We start from the raw sequence: 19,081 nt of genomic DNA on the forward strand, positions 1-19,081 counted from the left end.
AAAACAAAGCGTGTCGTTATTCATGGTCATTTCCTACTGCTGCATTTCTAGCCGAGCTAATGATGCCCCTGCCACTATATTTTGGGTTTAATAAGTACCCTGGTTTCTGCTATCCTCAATGCACTGTGTTTGAAATGAGATGAGTAACTCTGTGTGAAATTATCCCTTTTAGCTCCGAATCTTCACTCAAGTTTCATTACTCAGTTTGCCAGGGTGCCCACTCATTACAAGTGAATGGAATTAAAGGCTGTTAATGGATGTTCCACTTTTGACAGCATTTCCTGTGGTAAAAAGGAAATGCCATTGAGAGGACGGCATGAAGTAGTGGATAACTATGCCGGCGCTGTGCAGATTCTCAGAAGGCACAAGTTATTTCTCTCAGGCTTGAGCAGATAATTGGATGCCCTGCAGGTAAGAGAGCTCCTCAGTCATTTTAATGTTTAGATTGAGTTATAGTTATATTACGGCTTTGGCATACATGGAGAGCCATTGGTATTGCTGTAAGCATCAGGTGGTAAAATTGCAAATGAATACAAAAACAGATCAAGGTAAGATTAAAAAAATTTACACAAAAATTGGCGTAGGATGTACACTGATAAAATTTTTACTACAATTTTCACTTGGTAAATTTCACAAAAATCACAGATACCGCAAGTAACGTATTGAATTAAACATTACATTTTGAAGTAGAAAAGATTTAAATAGTTTTGTAAAACAATATTTGTTACGTTTACCGCTTCGAGTTTCCGCTTTATATTTTTCATTTTCTTTTCCCTATACATGTTTTTCTGTCCAAAGGCAACAACTAGGACTCATTTTGTGATTGTAGTGATAACCTAATAAAAAACCCATTAATAATACTTTAATATTGTTTTTCACCTTGTTGCTAGGCAGATTGTTTTTGTACATTGTAATGAATTGTAATGAGTTTTAGGATAATAGCATTAGAGGTAAAAAAAAAACAAAAAAACGCTTCAAATCTATATGTAATGTGCGCACATTTATTTATTTGTTGAGAAGCTGTGTAATAAGCGGGACTGAAAATAAAAAAAACAAAATCAGGTTGTTTTTACAGAATAAAACTGGCAGCTGTGGTTACCAAAATTAGTCAAATGTAAGTAACTTTACAGAACAACCTATAATTTACATTTTAGAACTTTAATTTTTTTTTATTTTGAAAAAAAAAGTATATCTACATGACACTAATACTAAAATCCTGATAGTTTAACATACTAAAACTGATCTGTTTAGCTGTGAATTTGTTGAATGAGCACTGTGCTACGTCCGAACTGACTGCACTGTATTTTATATATAATCATTTTTATTTCTAACTGTACTAAATTAATTTTAAATCAGATTTTAAATCATTTTAAACATTTTTTAATTTCTGGTTTTATTGTTGTGATTATTTTTTTTATGATTATGTAAAGCACTTTGAATTACCATTGTGTATGAAATGTGCCATATAAATAAACTTGCCTTCCCTTGCCTATAATGCAACTGCACATTTTCCAGTTTCCGAAACCTTTCCAGTCTCTAAAAAATGCTATTTTCTTGACTACATAAAAACTCTTGTCAGACCAACAAAATTACCCCAAATGTTGTCCCAACTAGTCAAACACAGTTGTCTGAACAAAGAATTTCATATTGTTGAAATGTTAAGGCTTTGTGAGTTCTGAAATCTGTTTTTGCAAATGAACTCTTCATTTGTTGATTGCCACCATTCTTGAGGTTTGTGTGTCTAGTTTTGGGGCCTAGAATATGTTCAACCACTTATATCCGTTTATTGGATATCTTAGTCTTGTAAGTTGTCTTACTGCATCAAGTTACCTTGTTTTTTTTAACGTTTTTTTTCAACTATTTATTTTTTACAGTGTACTGACAGCCACCATAAAAACACAAGCTGAGGTAAATACTAATTTATAGAAGGTACACATCATATCCACAAATACAAAACACCATCATGGTAACATGCATGGCACTAAAATAATACAGTAAAAATAACATCTATTAAATTTAAATGAAATCTATACATTACATTTTGAAATCTATTGGAAATAATTGTTACGAAGTATAACAGTTATTCAGTTTGTTGACCTTTGTGGCAATGAAATAAACAAACGCTAAAACACACACACACACACAAATGCTCATAGCACACACATAACCATTTCTAACTGTAGAGCTCTAGCCCCCTTGCTGAGAATGAAGTGAGTCAGCTGTTCCCATGACAACTACATTTCACTGAGAGAATCCATTAGGACCTCTTGGATCATTTTTGCAGAGGTATCAAAGGACTGAGACTCATTCTATCAAACATCTAATGTATTCCATTAGACTTTAGCCATCATGACTTTAGAGGGAGGATGATTGCTCTTAGTGCCCACTCATCTTTATAAAATATTAAAACCGGATTTGCTGAATCCTCCCTATAAAGATAGTCCCCTAGATGCATCTAAGATCGAAAATAAATACACTTGTGCTACTCAAAATCATTTAAGAGATTGAATTATTATAAATCATTGGTACAAACTGTCAGAGTTTGGCTGTGAAGGTATAAACTATGACTAGACTGGAGTCTGGCAGGAAAAAGGCGACACTATCTCACGTGAGAAGATAAAAGCCAATTAAATACGAACCAGATGTTCTGTTTAGTGCTATTTAAGGATTCAAATCATTACATTTTAAGTTTCTCCTGAAGGAACTAAAACAACAGCATGATTTAGCCAACTATCCAAGGCTTGAAGATGCTCATAGCCACTACATCTCTGCCAGGCAGACAAGAGCATAATTGACTCTCGGGCTTCTTTTCATCCCTAAACTTTAATGGCATGAAAAGCAACATCAAAATGCCTTTATGAAGGCACTTTAGTGACTTCTAGAAGGACACCTGTGGTTGTATGTCTATAAGAGGATTGTGATAGTATGGCTCAAAAACGAGTCACGATTGTATTGGAAACGTGCAAAAGAGACAAATAAAGAGAAGCACTATTGTGATTCTAGGCTGATGTTGGTCATGAGTTGATTTCTCCCCTGAATAGAGAAAAACATCATAGCTAAGAATGCTTTCTGAAATGCATATCCATCTAGATCCATCTAAGATAACAACAGAACAATATACTGTTGATGTTACGCTCAAAGATAACGAAACATTCAGAAGTTTTGATGCTGTTATCATCTCAAAGCTATTTTCTCCTTCACCAAATGCTATATTTCATTCTGGATGTTTGGAAACTGCTGGGAAGAATTGTAGTTTTGGGTGCTAAAGTGACATTGTTGAGTTGCACTCCTGTTTATCAGAGCAGAAAACTCTAGGCAGTAAAAGATAGTAGCTCACAACGGATGTTATGATGAAATGCAAGCTCAGAGTGATGAATATAAGGTTTTGTCCTTGGAACTAGGAAGGAATAGGAATAGTCTAAAAATGAAATTTACTCACCCTCAGGTCATCCAAGATGTAGACGAGTTTGTTCTTCATCAAAAGCAGATTTGGAGAAATTTTGCATTGCACCACTTGCTCACCAATGGTTCCTCTGCAGTGAATGGGTGTCGTAAGAATGAGAGTTCAAACAGCTGAATAAAAAACGTCCCCAATAATGCACAAGGAATCCACATCAGTTAATGTCTTGTGAGTTGAAAAGCTGCTTGTTTGTAAGAAACAAATGCATCAAGGCATTTTAACTTTAAATCGACACTTCTGGCCAAAAATATGAGTCCATTATCCATAATCTTTATTCTGTGGTAAACGCCCATTCTTTTTGGTCTCTCACACCAAAATCCACCAACATATTTGTTAAGAACTGTAAACAGTGCTTTGTCTGGGCATATTTCTCTCCTGATTCAGAAAATACTTTTATTTTAACAGGAGAAAGCAATATTATAGAAGACTCATATTTTAACCAAAGAGTTTTATAATAGAAGTATGTAGCTTCTCACTTAAGACATTAATTGATGGATTGGAGTCATGTGGATTAGACGTGGATTATTGTCACGCCTTTATCATTTTTTTGAACTCTCATTCTGACGGCACCCATTCACTGCAGAGGATCCATTGGCGATGTAAAGCTAAATTTCTCCAGATCGGTTCAGATGAAGAAACAAATTCATTTACATCTTGAATGGGTAAATAAGTTTTCATTTTTGAGTGAATTATTCCTTTAAGAACTATTCTAATGGAAGAGTGTGGTTGCAAGACCCAGAAGTACTGTATAGGCCTATATATTTTTGCTCTTTGATACCCTTTGAAAAAGTGGGGCAAGTGAGTGCATTTCTATAGCAGAAGCTCACCCCTGGTGTGAGAGACTGGATGGTCACATCTAGATGTAAATGAGAGGTGATAGACAGATTTCTCAGTCTCAACGTGTTGATAGCTGCCAGAAGATCTGTTCCAATATGTGGGCAGAAGGCTAGTTAGCCCCCGCTGGCCAGTCTCATCAATCTAATGCACCAGTCACCCGTGATCTAATCCAGCAGCCCTTCCAAAAACAAAAAAGAGAACCATCAAACTGTATATGATACATGTTTTTCTATGGAAATTTAATTTAGAAGGAACTTAGCCAAACAAAGAAACTTGTATAATGGACAGAATGGAGAGTCAATGATGCAAATAAAAACTGAAAGAACAAAATGGTGAGTACATATTACATACATTTTATTTTTTACATGCATTGCAGCCTTATAAACTTTAATTGCAATAAGAATGCTAACAACAGACATCTGCCTTTCAGACACGGATTGGAAAAAAACCCCCAATGTAGTCAGTCAATCACTCACTCACTAAAGGGAACAATTAGGCGGGGGCTTTATACTTGTTGATTATGGTAAATAAATAAATAAATTAAATATAATTACTCCCACTAGCCTGAATTTATAAGTTCTGCTGATGACAGAAACACTGATGAGATGCTAATGGCATTCGTGGCTTGTTCTGTCCCTCACATGAATGATGATTTAGCAAACCCATCTTCTTATCATGCACTGATCCTTGGGCAAAACGGGGCTTCATAACAATCCAATACATTATGCAATCTGGCTAACCACACTTAATGAAAATATAACAAGATTTACTTGCACATATTACTACATTGAATGAAATCTATGGTGTTTACTTATTATTCAGTGCTTGATGTTCTGTCTGCACTCTAGATGTATGATTTAATAAGGTCTTTAAAGACAGAATGATCTATCAGTTAATTCACATCAAGTGCTAATCTAGATAAGGCCACTTAAACTTACTTGGCATTCAAACCAGTGATAAATATAGCTGCAATTACAAATTTGTTTCCAGGTTGAGACCCTGCATTAAGCGTTTCAATCAGATTTGCATACATTCATTATAAAGCTGTGTCAATAGCTGAGATATGATTATGATAATCATTTGCTTTTGTTCTATATTTATTATTTGATCTAGTGTCAAACCACAGAGTAAGAGACAGTGTTATATTGAAAATAAGACTTGGTGGCACACATTGGCAGGTCGTGTGGTATTTTTTTCTTGGCAAGGATTCAGTTTTTTATGTCAAGACATCAAAATCATATGAACAGCCAGAAGATCAAGAAATATTTCTTATTCTGCCATTAACAGTTTTAAATATTATTTAAACATCATTCTAAAAGGCTGAGGATTTTATTTTGCCAATATTCAATCGTTTTTCTGTCTGAATGACATATGGTCAGTTCATTCACAACTAAAGGACGATTTGGCTTATGATCAGATGGTTTAATGGGTGCTTTTGGCTCTTGAACTTGTCAGACTAAAGCAGACTTCAGTCTGTTTGTGGCTAAGCTCAGCATCTGGTCTCTGACAAATCTGCCATAATCACACATACAGGTATAATAAGTTAGTTAAATTGAAAAAAGTAAGCATCTTTAAATTGTCTTGAAAAATTTATACTGAAAACGTCCAGGAATATTTTGTCGGAGAAGAAATGAAATGGTCTGTGTGAGTTAATGATCCAATCTCTCTCATCAAGGCATACTTATAGAGCCATCTGTAACAACAGATGCTCTCTCAGTTTAGATTTCTACTGGCCAGCTAAAATGGGGACCTATGGGGCATTAAGCAAAACAGCCTGAGTCCAGATCAAAGCTTGTGGTTGCTCTGAAAATCACTGTCTAACATCTATAATAGAGTGTCATTCATTATACTAATGTCATGCGAGTCAAATGTAATTTCAATCTCATCGAAAGTTGCCAGGACATGTTCATATGGCACTCAGAAACTGGATAATTCACTCCAAATTAATTGTATAGCACTTTTTGGCCTCTTAAATCATGGACGATTTCTGTTCTGTGTGAAATCATTGCAGAATGTTTCATCATAAAAACAGTAATCTGTCTATTTGTTCATCTTTGTTTCATTCTCTTAACAGCCTCCATAAAAAAAAAATAATCTTGTTTCCTGAGTGATACAAAGCTTATATATGCTTAAAATGTAATTGTAATATTTATCCTATCATGAATTTTGGATAAAAAGTACAATGTTACAACAGCAGAGAGCCATTAGAGAGGATATTGTCAAGTGCATGAATTTGATTTTCCTCTGTTATATAATTTCATTTCCACACAACCCCTGCGATTAGAAGTCACAGAATAGCGAAGATTCTTCATGGTTGAACTGATCATGTTATCACTTGAACAGGATTTCATGATCAAAATGTGTGCTAATTGCAAATTTAATGTGTTCTTATTCAGTGTTCTTTTCCTAAGTGGGATCTCAATGGGGAAATAACTTATTATGCCTCCGAGCAAGTGGTTATCATTAGTGTTTTACTAAGTCAGTTAAAGTTTGTACTTGTGAGAAATGTGACTTGGTACAGTGATGTATAGACAGAATAAATATAGACGTAGAGGAAAAATGCCGGCCTACTACAAGTTGAATGAACTCAATGTCTTAAGAGGTACTCAACAATGTCTTAAGAGGTACCAAAACAACATGCAGTAACAGCTTGCTACTATGACTTAAATACAAATCCTCCAGATGGCATCCTGTTTTTCAGGAAATTAAGCCAAGAGAAATGCTTGACAAAATCACAATCTTGACAAATCTGTCACCTCAAAGCAGAAAGGTCAAGAACTTATAAACCCCTAAATGCAAAAACAGCAAAGGTTAAACATGGGTCATATCCATTAATAATTATAATGTTGGAAGTTTGCAACATCACTGATTTATATGTGTTTTGGCAATTTTCTTTCAGGCTGGTGATAAAAATGGATCGAGTTGAATGAATTTATGATCGATACTGGGCTGTAATGATTAGTAATGGTATCTATTCAGTGTGTCATCAAAATGTCATAAATGTTGTCAATGTACCATACGACAGTCACATGGTATACCGTAATGTAAATAATGTGCTGTAATTTTAATGCCATCTGTCTCCCTTCTTCAGATGCATTTCTTATCAATCAGATGTTATCCAGTCAATCACTGTTTCCTCTCTCCTACTCTGACCTGCTCTATGTTCACAAACTGCAAATATCTTGCTTAAAATTTACAAATTATTAATTATATTTGGTTATTCCTATAGGAAAATGCAAACAAGTTCTTTAACTATATCTATAGAAACGTATAGATTTACCAAATGATTAACTGATTAAGTATCAAGAGCAGTTCTATTAAATCATAGACAAATGTATTAAACTGAACAAGAAGAGATGCAAATGAAAAGTTTGAAAGAAAGAGCAGTTATACTGAAAATTAAATGTTTATAGATTAATCAATTTATTTATTTTTGTAGTGAAAAGTATGCTTTGTGATTCTGTGTATTGTACTTACACATTTAAAAACTTTAATGTTTTTTTTAAAGTGCGCTTTTGATTATCAGTTGTGATATTAAAATCACATTCAAATCAAAGTTTTAAAAATGTAACACTTAGACCCTTGTGAAAACTGTAGCAACTTTTTTTTTTTTTTAATTTCTATTAAATTATTAGTCTGCCTTTACATTGCATAATGCACATCTACTCAAACAAATTAAAAATTTCTCCCATCCATTGCTATCGTTATCATTATGTCAATCACTGCAATTTCGAAAGAGAATTCCATTTCTATATGAGAGATTTTATGTCACTCCCGAAACATGTACAAGATTTGTGGCCATTGGTCCTAATAGCAGCATGAAAAAACTTTGATATGTAGCCCTCACTTTATAACCACTTAAAAGCTGTCACTCACTCAACAAGTTCCCTCAAAATCAATGAAGCTCCGTGCAATGAATCTCTTATTTGCATCGTGTCTGTATTTCATTACAATGAGAGGTTTCGCCTCTGTGAAGATAAAGATATTAGGCCTCATTCATGAAACGTTCGTAAATATAGGAGTAAATTCTGAGTAATTTGGGTAAAACGGACCTTCCCGAAAACTCTCCTCTGGATTCACAAACGCTTCGTAAACGTTCGATTTGATAGTTAAACATGCATAGCTGTGTTAATTAATTCCAATCATTCATAGATAGCGCGTGTGCAAACTCATTCACAATTACCATAATCCCCGCCTATGAATTACAGATACGCAAATTGCGTGTCCAGGAACGCAGTCTACTTCCTCAGGTTTGGCTCCAGTATATTGCATAAATGCAAAAAGACTAAAAGGCCATATGCCTAACAAAAAATATTAAATAACGCGTGTAACGTAACAAGTAATTAACTTCCCTATTGCTGTTCAGTTGTTGTAGTATTTGTCCCGCCCCTCTTCCATTGATTGGACGGCTGGCTAAAAGTGACAGTGACAAGCACTGCATTTAAACCAAAGCTAATCAGTTTATCAACTCTCAGCTACAAAAAAATAAATAAAAATAAAATACTAAGCAAACGAACTTGCAAAATATTATAATGGCCCAGAAATCAAAGGATATGTCTGTGATTGGCTACATTGCTCAACGCTACAAAAAGGCGTTGTAAATAGAAACTTTTGATGTTCTCCAGAGCACAAACACTAATATGCAATGGAGAGGTTTCGCCTACAGATTTGGCAAATCTTGCTTTTGTTTGAGGGTGCAGGAACAGTGTCAATTTCGAGTCATATGCTGAATGCTTGAGATTTGGCAGCCCTAAGATAGATAGATAGATAGATAGATAGATAGATAGATAGATAGATAGATAGATAGATAGATAGAAATGGAAAATGAACGCACTTATAATAGTAAAATAGCATGGCTAGTACACGTTTTTAGGATTGCGAGTGACACTTTTGAGTGCGGGTGCGCAGTTGCCATGTGTTCCGCTAGTCTTTCCATTGTAGCCTACTTCTGGAGAAAGTATGAGCAGCACTTGCACAGCTCGCTCAGTTGGAAGCCGAGGACGCTCCTGAGAAGAGCAGAGGAGAGGAGAAAAGGAGGGCTTTGATGAAAAGTGACCAGTGGAGTTGATGTCCTTACAGCTGCTTTTCTGTATCTTTCTCTGTCTTTTAGATTAAAGCTAAAGGCTACGCTTATAATCTTCTTACTTAATTAGAAGGCGTTTGGCGTTATACAGGGAAAGCGCATGATGGAGCCTCTAGCAGTGACTGTTGGTGATTTTTCCGAGCGGTATCCTTTAATTCTGCCAAACTCGAGCTTTATGGAGGAACCCGCGGGACTTCTGTCCAACTGGAGCGGAGGCAGCGAGCCGAAGGCGGTGAAAGACAGCACCGCGGTCGCTATCGCTGTGTGCATCACCGTGCTGTACTCTGTCATCTGCGTGGTGGGACTGTTTGGAAATATTCTGGTTATGTACGGTGTGGTCAGGTAAGAGAAATAGTTTATTTCAGTGAATGTACTTCAGAAGTCTCAGGAAGTGGGAATTTCATTATTTAATAATTTATCACATTTTGACATTAAGTACAAATATAACCCACTTTGCCCTAACTTTGTTGGTTTAAGTGCACAAAGTCTAAAGAGAAAGATGCACGCATGCAAATGTGTCGCTTAATATGAACCCCGGGAATGTAGCCTTGTAGCTACAGAGAATGTGGTGGAAATGGATTTTTGTTTGGAATCTAAGCAAGTGGTGGAAGATAAGAGACAGGGCTGAGGAATCAGATTTTGTGGTGTGCTCATTTGAGGGTGGCTGTGAGAACCTTCCACTCAGCACCAATGGAACAGAGAGCAGAGCTAACCAGTTCAATTTATATCACCCACAGGTATGCCAGTTTAACTCAGGGGTAGTTTTTGGAGGAAGAACAATTTTCACAGCATGTATAATTTAAAGTTTACTTGTGAAAGCTGGTGGTGGTGATGGCGCAGTGGATAAGCCTTTGGTGTGAGAGACCCGGGTTCGAATCCACTGTGAGACACCAATGTGTCCCTGAGCAAGACACTTAACCCCTAGTTGCTCCAGACCTCTGACATATATAGCAATTGTAAGTCGCTTTGGATAAAAGCGTCAGCTAAAATTAATAAATGTAAATATAAATGTAAATGAAAGCTGCTGTTAGAATCTGGTCTCATGTTCCTTTAATGTATCCTTACAGTGCTGGGTTGTAACTATGTAATCTGGATTATGTAATTAGATTACAAAATTCAATACTTGTAATTTGTTTATATTACTTTTTAAAGTACTCATAATCAGACCACAATTACTGTTTTTTTATTGATTATGTAATTAAATAATATTTTAAAATGGCAGTAAATTATTCATAATTTATTGATCCTCCCTAATTCTTCCTTTTATCTTCGTTTTTATAAGCCTATTGCTTATATATAGGTTTGGCAAGTCCTCCAGTTTTGTGGAACTGCACACAGACCAGCCACTAGTCAGGTGGCTGTAATTGCACAGACAATTGAGAGGCCTCCGAGCATATACAAATAAAATACTTTTACGCTTTCATTAATTATTAGCTTTTCATCAGTTTACAAATTACCTGCAGTTCCTCATAAACCCCAGTTTGGGAAAAAACTGATGTAATGTTTTTTTTTCAATTTGTATTGTTGATAACAAAGAACGGAATACATTTTCTTTCTCTTTGCATTTCATATCAGTATGGAACATTATTATCCTATTCAAATTAATGTGATGCACAAGGTAGGTCAAAAGTAATCAGATCATATTAACTAAAATGAGTAATGAAATAGATTACATTACTAACTAATTTTTCATCATCTAACTTGAATTCAATAACTGACTACAATTTGTCATCTTCCCAGCACTGTATATATATATATATATATATATATATACACAACCTATATAGAGAGATAGAAAGAATGAGTTTCTTATATTGAGGTTCAATACACAACTCCACAAAGCCAAAAGGAACATATTTGGCACAAAAGGCTTCATTAAGCTAAAAAAAATAATCACAAAATATGTCAATATCAAATATGGTACGCAATAAAACAAAAATACATTTCTGTTTAATGTTAAGATGTAATTTTTGAAACTCCTTAAAGGTTCTGTCACTGTAAAAATGAAAAGATTCTTGAAGCACCATTTGGGGCTCCTCAAAAACCCAATGTAGAACCGCTAAACCATTTCTAAATGTTATTTTTTAACTATTTTAAACAGAACCCATAGGTTCCTTCAAGAACCCTATAAAGACAAAAGCTCCAAAATCTGTCAAAAGCTCCATAAACTCAACCAAAACTTATAAAGAACTTCATAATACACCATTCAAATGTAAGTAACTTGGCACTACCAAACATTATTTTCCATAACAGGTCTGTGACAAAAATAAGTTCCCTGATACAATGAATTAGAATGAAACGTGATTCATGGCAGTGCTAAATAAGAGTACAACTGGACAAAACATAGCAAACCAGTATTTCCCTATATGAATAAGGGACTAGTGTAAAATTAGAGATGCAAACATGAGTCATGGATATACAACAAAACATGTTATACGCTCGGTACAAAAGACTTAATGGAACTTATAATAATGGATATATTCATCTCACCACACGTATAGCCATGTACAAAGAGAGGAATAATCTGTAGTGTCACTAATGGATGTGCTGTCTTCTCTCTTCTTCTCTGTGAGACTTCAAATGTCAAGTCCTCAAAAGAGATCACAGTGTGTGGGCACCAGACAAATCTCAAAGAGAGGATAATCAATGGATGCCAATTTATGCCTTTGGCATTGGATTTTTCTTTAGTAACTATGGTCACATCCTTTCAAAGGATACCCCATCATTCATCAGCCTACTACTAATTTGGATAAAAAGAGAGAGCGAGAGAGAATTATGATCTGATCATTGTATGATATCACAGAGAGAGACCTTCATTTAATGAAAGCATGTTGTTCGTACCTGCTGGTAGATGTTGTTACTACACTTTATCACAATTTCTGCACTGACAGCCATTCAAATTTTAGTTTTTAGTCATTATAGCCAAATCATCCATTATATCTCTAATAATAATAATAACTAAAATAATGATTGTTAAAAAAAGTGGCACAATTTTTTTTTTTTACTAGTAGCTTAAAAATAAACAAAAATATCCCAAAAACTTTGAAAAAATACTATATTGTGTAAATGTTGTTTTAATGGAAAACAAGCATAACAAACAAAGTTCTGAAAAAATAATATTTTATAATGGTTTTATCAAATCACCAGAATATAAAGAATAATGAATGTGCCAATGCGTATTTTAATTCTTGACATAAAAGTTGATTACAGTGTGAAAGGGTGTTAAAAGAGCACATATAGTTCTATTTTTTCAATTTTTGGAGTTGATCATCATGGTAATCATATCTGATATTTATAATGAAAAGGTCAAAACAGAGAAGAATCTCAAATCATGCACAATCAGTGCAACCCATTCATCTGCATCTGTATTCATCAGTGTTCATATCGTCATCGCAAACCCAGGTGCAGCAGCTCGATATTCAAAATTTATGAAGTGTTCATCTTGCTGAATAGCTCAGACTAAATGTCTCTCTTCTTCAGGTACACAAAGATGAAGACAGCTACCAACATTTACATCTTTAACCTGGCTTTGGCCGATGCATTAGCCACCAGTACTTTACCCTTCCAGAGTGCCAAATACCTCATGAGCACCTGGCCATTTGGGGAGCTCTTGTGTAAATTGGTCATTGCTATTGACTACTACAACATGTTTACCAGTATTTTCACTCTGACGATGATGAGTGTAGACCGTTACATTGCTGTGTGCCATCCAGTGAGAGCCCTGGACTTCCGCACACCCTTCAAAGCAAAGATCATCAACATCTGCATATGGATTCTCTCCTCTGCTGTCGGCTTGCCAGTCATGGTTATGGCCGTTACTAGAGTAACACCCACAGGTGAGAACAAAATGAGTGAAAAAGTATGGTATTCACCTTATATTAATTGTTTGATTCAATTTGTTAGTAAATTTATGGCCGTCACTCAGTTCGATCACACATAATTATAGCATGGTTATAATATTATTTTTTTAGCGAAGTGATCTAGATGTTAATATTGAGTAATATTTTAGATATACAGTTTAAAACAAAACCACACTGAATTGCATACTCTCAGAGCAACACATCATAGTGTTAATTTCCTGGATGAATTGTTCCCTTTAAACAAATCGGTTAAATTAATAATTCAATGACTCATTAGGACTTGGGTCCTGAATGAATCAGTTTTTTTTTTTAAACAAATCAGTTAATTGCATTAAATGACTCGCTCATAAAGTCAATATCTGTGTATGAAATTGCATACTGTCTAGTATAGGGGTCACAACACTCGGTCCTGGAGGGTTGGTGTCCTGCAGAGTTTAGCTCCAACTTGCCTCAACACACCTGCCTTGAAGTTTCAAGTATACCAAGAAAGACCTTGTTTAGCTGGTTCAGGTGTGTTTGATAAGGGTTGGAGCTAAACTCTGCAGGACACCGGCCCTTCAGGAACAAGTTTGGTGACCCCTGGTCTAGTAGGTACTACATTTGGTATGAAACTTTGTTTGCAACATTAATTCCCTGTTTTATTCTGTAAAGCTGCTTTGATACAATCTGAATTGTGAAAAGTGCTATATAAATAATGGTAAGGCTATGTCCTATATATTATGAAGGAAATTTGGACATGCTACATATATCACGTTGTCATTATCATATGACCTTTCAGCGTCCATTGTGTCGCTTTACTGTCATTCACAAATCCTCTCCAGAGGACTTATGGGACAGTAAAATGCCCATCAAATGCGCACTTAAGATTTTCACATACTGGTCTATGAATTCGGATATACTTGCCTCTCGCATACTATTAGTAAGGATGCAGGAAGTCACTTGTTGTCAACTTGCGCAATGATAAAACGTGCACAGACTAATAGATTTCAGTGCTCTTGGAATGCTGCATGGCCAAACAGATTTTAAGTAAATACTGGAAATAATTGTTAAAAACGTCATTGAATTAGAAGTGATCAGTAAATTCAACTAAGAAATGACTCTAGACTCTTACCTTCTTTTTACATACATTCTTCACAGGCAAAACAGTCTGCACATTGAAATTCCCAGACCCAGACTGGTACTGGGATACTGTGACCAAGATCTGTGTTTTCATTTTCGCCTTTGTGGTTCCCGTCTTGGTCATCACTATCTGTTACGGCTTGATGATCCTTCGTCTTAAGAGTGTACGCTTGCTGTCCGGCTCCAAAGAGAAGGACAGAAACCTCCGGCGCATCACCCGTATGGTATTGGTTGTGGTGGCGGCCTTCATCATCTGCTGGACCCCCATCCATATCTTCATCATCATCAAAACTGTGGTGGAGATCGACCAGAAGAATCTGCTTGTGGTCGCCTGCTGGCATTTGTGTATTGCTCTGGGCTACATGAACAGCAGCCTCAACCCGGTCCTGTATGCGTTTCTGGATGAAAACTTCAAGAGGTGCTTCAGAGATTTCTGCTTGCCCTTTCGTTCCCGCATGGAGCAAAGCAGCTTTTACAGAGCCCGTAGCGCCACGAGAGAGCCCATCTCGGTGTGCGCCAAGTCTGAATCGATGAAACAGCCCACATGACTAGACCTGGAACAGATGCCTCCTGATACACAACCAAAGACACAGAAAGATCTGCAGTCTGAGGTCACCCAGATCTCCACTACTGGGTTTTAAGCTCCTTTGAGGTAAATACAACTTGACAACAAGCCCATATACTGAAGGCAAAATGCCATGTTGGTTCATTAGTAATTTTTTTCTACCTTTCTTAATTTCACTTTGTGGAAAAGCAATGGATGGCTCGCTGCAAAATGTTTTCCTAAGTGAGGAAATGAGATCATTTGGACCAATGTACAGTAATCATGCTTTGAGAAAAAATTAAAACCATCAAAGACGTGGCCTTGAATGGTCAACAGGATATCGACATTCATTAGTGGTATATGACCCATCAAAGTGGATTCCCATAATCAGATTTTAAATGAAAATCAGTGCATTTCCTTGGAAATTGTGGGAACTTGTAACTGAAATACAAGTGTCCTAACAGTCAACTAAATACACAAATTCAATTTCTCAAGCAACAAAATATTCTGTAAGATTTTCATTTTAAGAAAGAAGCAATCTTGCTTCACTGAACAGTGAAAATGTACAGAGGTCTTTTTCCACTCCATAATAAAAGGATTTCATTAAACCTGAGGATAAAGATATATGGAGAACGAGAGAGGTGTCAGATACAGACAATGGAGCAAAATTTCATCTCAAGGTTGCATGGATGACAGGGCTCCTTCCCTCAAGATGGCTGTTAAAACACACTGTTATATAAACTCTCGCCACAATGTTCATTTCACGGTGCATTATAAGGTGTCATTTTGTAAATTTGTGCTACTAGTAAAGGTGTTCGATGACCTTTGACTATGAAGTTTACAGTGTTCATACTTTGAGCATACAGTATGTGTAGATGTGCTCTGAGACTATTACAGAGGGGCTTTTAGATATTTTCATCTTAGTTCTTTGTAATGAACTATTTAGTGCAACCGTTCTTGTATTTCATTGCCATTAGCACAGAATAGCTGTTTTTTTTAACCTTCTTTAAATTCCAAATTTGAAATTACATTTGAGTCATTTTGTGATATTAGCGATTGATTCTAAATGTCAGCTTTGTTGTAAAAGGAGAGTGAGTTTAGTTTCTTTAGCTGTTATAGACCAACTTTTTCCAGTCAAGGATGTTACGTATTAGCAGTGAGTATTGCTTTACTGTAGAACCTGTATGTACTTTTGTGAAACTGTTGGATATTTCCTCATGATTATATTTTTATTAGTGCTGTCAAACGATTAATTGCAATTAATCACATCCAAAATAAAAGTTTTAGTTTACATAATATGTGAAAACAAATACAAAATTAAAAATTTCAGTAGACGGCATGGATGTTGGGAAAGATAACCTTTATCTAAAAAATGTTCACTACCCACATGACGAGCAAGACTTCTAAGATATAAAGATTCATCATCTCATGAAGATTCATTTCAAAGATACATTTATCATGTCATTATTTATTGAATGATAAATAAGCCTGTCAAACTTTTAAGGTGTTTTAAAGATGAAATAAAATACTACTATGCTAATTTTCTGCAGGTACTTGTAAAGATTGGCGACTCAAGCACTGTTACATAATCTCTTCAGCAGACAACCTATAGACCCCCTGTTATGAAATAAACTGGATAAGTGCTTTTGAAACAAGGTAAAAATAAAAAGAGGTTGTTGTATAATGACTGTTGTATAAAGACAAAATTGTTTGTATTTTTGCTGAGTTTTGTCGTCTGTGTAGTCATAAGAAACAAAATGTCATTTTACCCAGGTTAGTAAAAAAAAAAAGGATCGTCAGTGAATAAAGTCATCTGCTTCCATTGTATGGAAAAACAATATAGTAAAACTGGGTGTAGGGTTTTTTTTAAACCTTGAATGATCAGTTTAAAATTCACTTTGGTTGTACACTTACTTTTAATGAGGTGAATGGCTTCTGTTTTTTCTCCCCCTTGCTCCCTCCTAAGGTCTTGGAATAGGCCCGTGTAAGTTTGGAGAGCGGTACGTAATTGCGAGAAATGGGCTTTAGGGGCAGCAACAAATGCACATGTACAGCCAAAGCCACTGGAAGACAAGCCTGCAACTTTTAGCAAAGTTTTAACTTTTAGCTGCCGCTTTGGCAGTACGCAGGGAAAGAAACCAGAGATCTTTTTTTGAATGGATGTCATTGGAGGAGCCTAAACCGCTTTAGTGAGGAAACAGCTTATCATTTAAAGAATCGACAGCCTATTGGCTAATCTTCAACTTGTTTGTCATTAAACGGTAGTTTTGGATTGAACTATTTTGAGAGTTTACACTGAAAAAAAGCCATTTTTTAAGAGAAGTCACTGACAGCTAGAATTTCTTTATTTCTATAGTATCCGTAAACAATGTGATTGTTTATCAAGGCACACGTAATCCAAGTTGACCATTACGCTTTCTCCAATGGTAATTAATACAGACCCTTGTAATTTACAATAATAAGACAAGGTAACATTACAGCTATCCACTGGAATTACTACAGTGCTATATTTACGACAATTACACTCACGTAACTGTAGGGGGCTCCAAAAGTCTTAAAATTCTACAACATACTGTCTATTAAACTTAGCGAATTTATTTTGTTCTTTGTATATTTAGTTATATTGTTAATTTGGTCAAATTAAATAACTAGTCCACATTTATGTCACAATGGAAAGAAACCAAAAATAAGGTATGAAAATCAAAGGGCTCCAAAGGATCTCTGCACTTTTCACAAACAGGATAAAAAAAAGAGGTCCTGAAAGTCTTATATGTTGATTGCCAGCAAGTCAAGAGGGAAAATATGCTGTTAATAAGCCCAAGATGGTTTATTTTTGCAACATAATTGAAAAGAGGGATCCTGTTTACTGTGACTTTCTAGATGCGAGAGGAGCGGAACAGTTCACTCGTTAGATTTGAAGTAGCACCCTGACATTTAAAGCACTGGCGTAGGCCTATTCCTTGTGCTATAGTAGGTATAATGGACTCTGGAAATGGCTATTGAAGGATACAGTCTCAACTGGCCAACAGACACAAATACAGAATCTTAGATGAGCAAATGGCCTGAATAACGAACAACATTATGGTCAGCAAATGTCGCTTATATGCGTCTCCGGTTCCTCGTGATTTGGCGTGTCAGTTACATAATGGCATAAACAGCAGATCAGAGAGCAACGCTGTTTATAGTGGGTGGATGGAGGCACAGTAATGACAAGAGACACAGCATGTCAGCTAGATTGATCAGGAGGATCACACTCTGCACTAAATTGCGCTCAACCCCATTCAGTGTCCTTATGAGATGCGTTATTAACAAGCTGCGGGCTAAATCAGAGTCAGTGTAGATTTTACCTTCAACTCACATTCTTATACATTTGGCAAGTGATGTATAACATGTCCACAGGGTAAAGTGCTAAATCAAAAACTTAAAGTAATATTTCTTTGGAGGAGAAAATGCTTAGCCTCTTTAGTTTACTTACTTTTTTTATTATATATTTATTGAACTGTCAACTGTCACACACAAGCTAAAGCAATGTGTGTATAAATATTAAATGCATTATATATTAGGTCAGTCATGCTCTAAGCTTAGCAGTTCCCATATAATTTATCTCAGGGAAATATGGTCAAATCATACGCATTTCCAGCAAGACCAATCTTCCATTAAGAGTTGCTCTGTTCAGTTTCCAGAGATGCTGTACAATAACGACTGGTCTAATGGTTAAAGGCATCCTGATGTTATAAACGTACAATGCACATATCATGCCTGAAAGAACAGAAAATATATCTAACCCCAACAATTACAGGCGAGCCAGTTTTCAATTTTGAAAACGGTGCACTCATTTTAATCGAAAATAAATAAAAACATGAAGCTTTCTGTTGGCCAACGTGGCAAATCCATGTGACCAACTTGAACCTGCTGCGAAATCTGTGAGGTGAGGAAATATTTACCACTCCAAATTCCTGATAGCATAGGATTGCTTTTGCAATTTCACCAGTGAAAATTTGCTTCAAGAAAAAAAAAAAAAAACTTTTTTTTTTTAAAAGAATTTAGAGACAAATACTGAGTACACCTTTAAAGAGCAGTGCTTTTAAACAATTAATGAACTGCCTGCTGTGAAACTTTTTCAGTTTTGGAACTGCATGGAAACAATGAGTCATTATACTTTCGCGAATAAGGACATC

The 19,081-nt window shown here is 35.7% G+C and overlaps 1 protein-coding gene across 1 annotated transcript; it reads left to right on the forward strand.

Moving 5' to 3' along the window:
- Positions 1–9,229: 9,229 nt before the first annotated feature.
- LOC306877853 (delta-type opioid receptor-like) lies at positions 9,230–16,617 on the forward strand. The gene is made up of 3 exons (XM_079429849.1): positions 9,230–9,722; positions 12,861–13,216; positions 14,378–16,617. The coding sequence occupies exons 1-3, from the start codon at positions 9,481–9,483 to the stop codon at positions 14,905–14,907; spliced, it is 1,128 nt and encodes a 375-aa protein (XP_079285975.1). The 5' UTR covers positions 9,230–9,480; the 3' UTR covers positions 14,908–16,617.
- The last annotated feature ends 2,464 nt before the right edge of the window (positions 16,618–19,081 follow it).

The sequence above is a fragment of the Barbus barbus genome, assembly GCF_936440315.1.
Source record: "Barbus barbus genome assembly, chromosome: 12".
Taxonomy (NCBI): Eukaryota; Metazoa; Chordata; class Actinopteri; order Cypriniformes; family Cyprinidae; genus Barbus; species Barbus barbus.

Bases quoted from the DNA above. Each gene is read 5' to 3' on its own strand.
- LOC306877853 (XM_079429849.1), top strand. From the start codon at position 9,481: ATGATGGAGCCTCTAGCAGTGACTGTTGGTGATTTTTCCGAGCGGTAT. The intron at 9,723-12,860 runs GTAAGAGAAATA...TCTCTTCTTCAG, and splicing joins GTTATGTACGGTGTGGTCAG to GTACACAAAGATGAAGACAG. The intron at 13,217-14,377 runs GTGAGAACAAAA...CATTCTTCACAG, and splicing joins TACTAGAGTAACACCCACAG to GCAAAACAGTCTGCACATTG.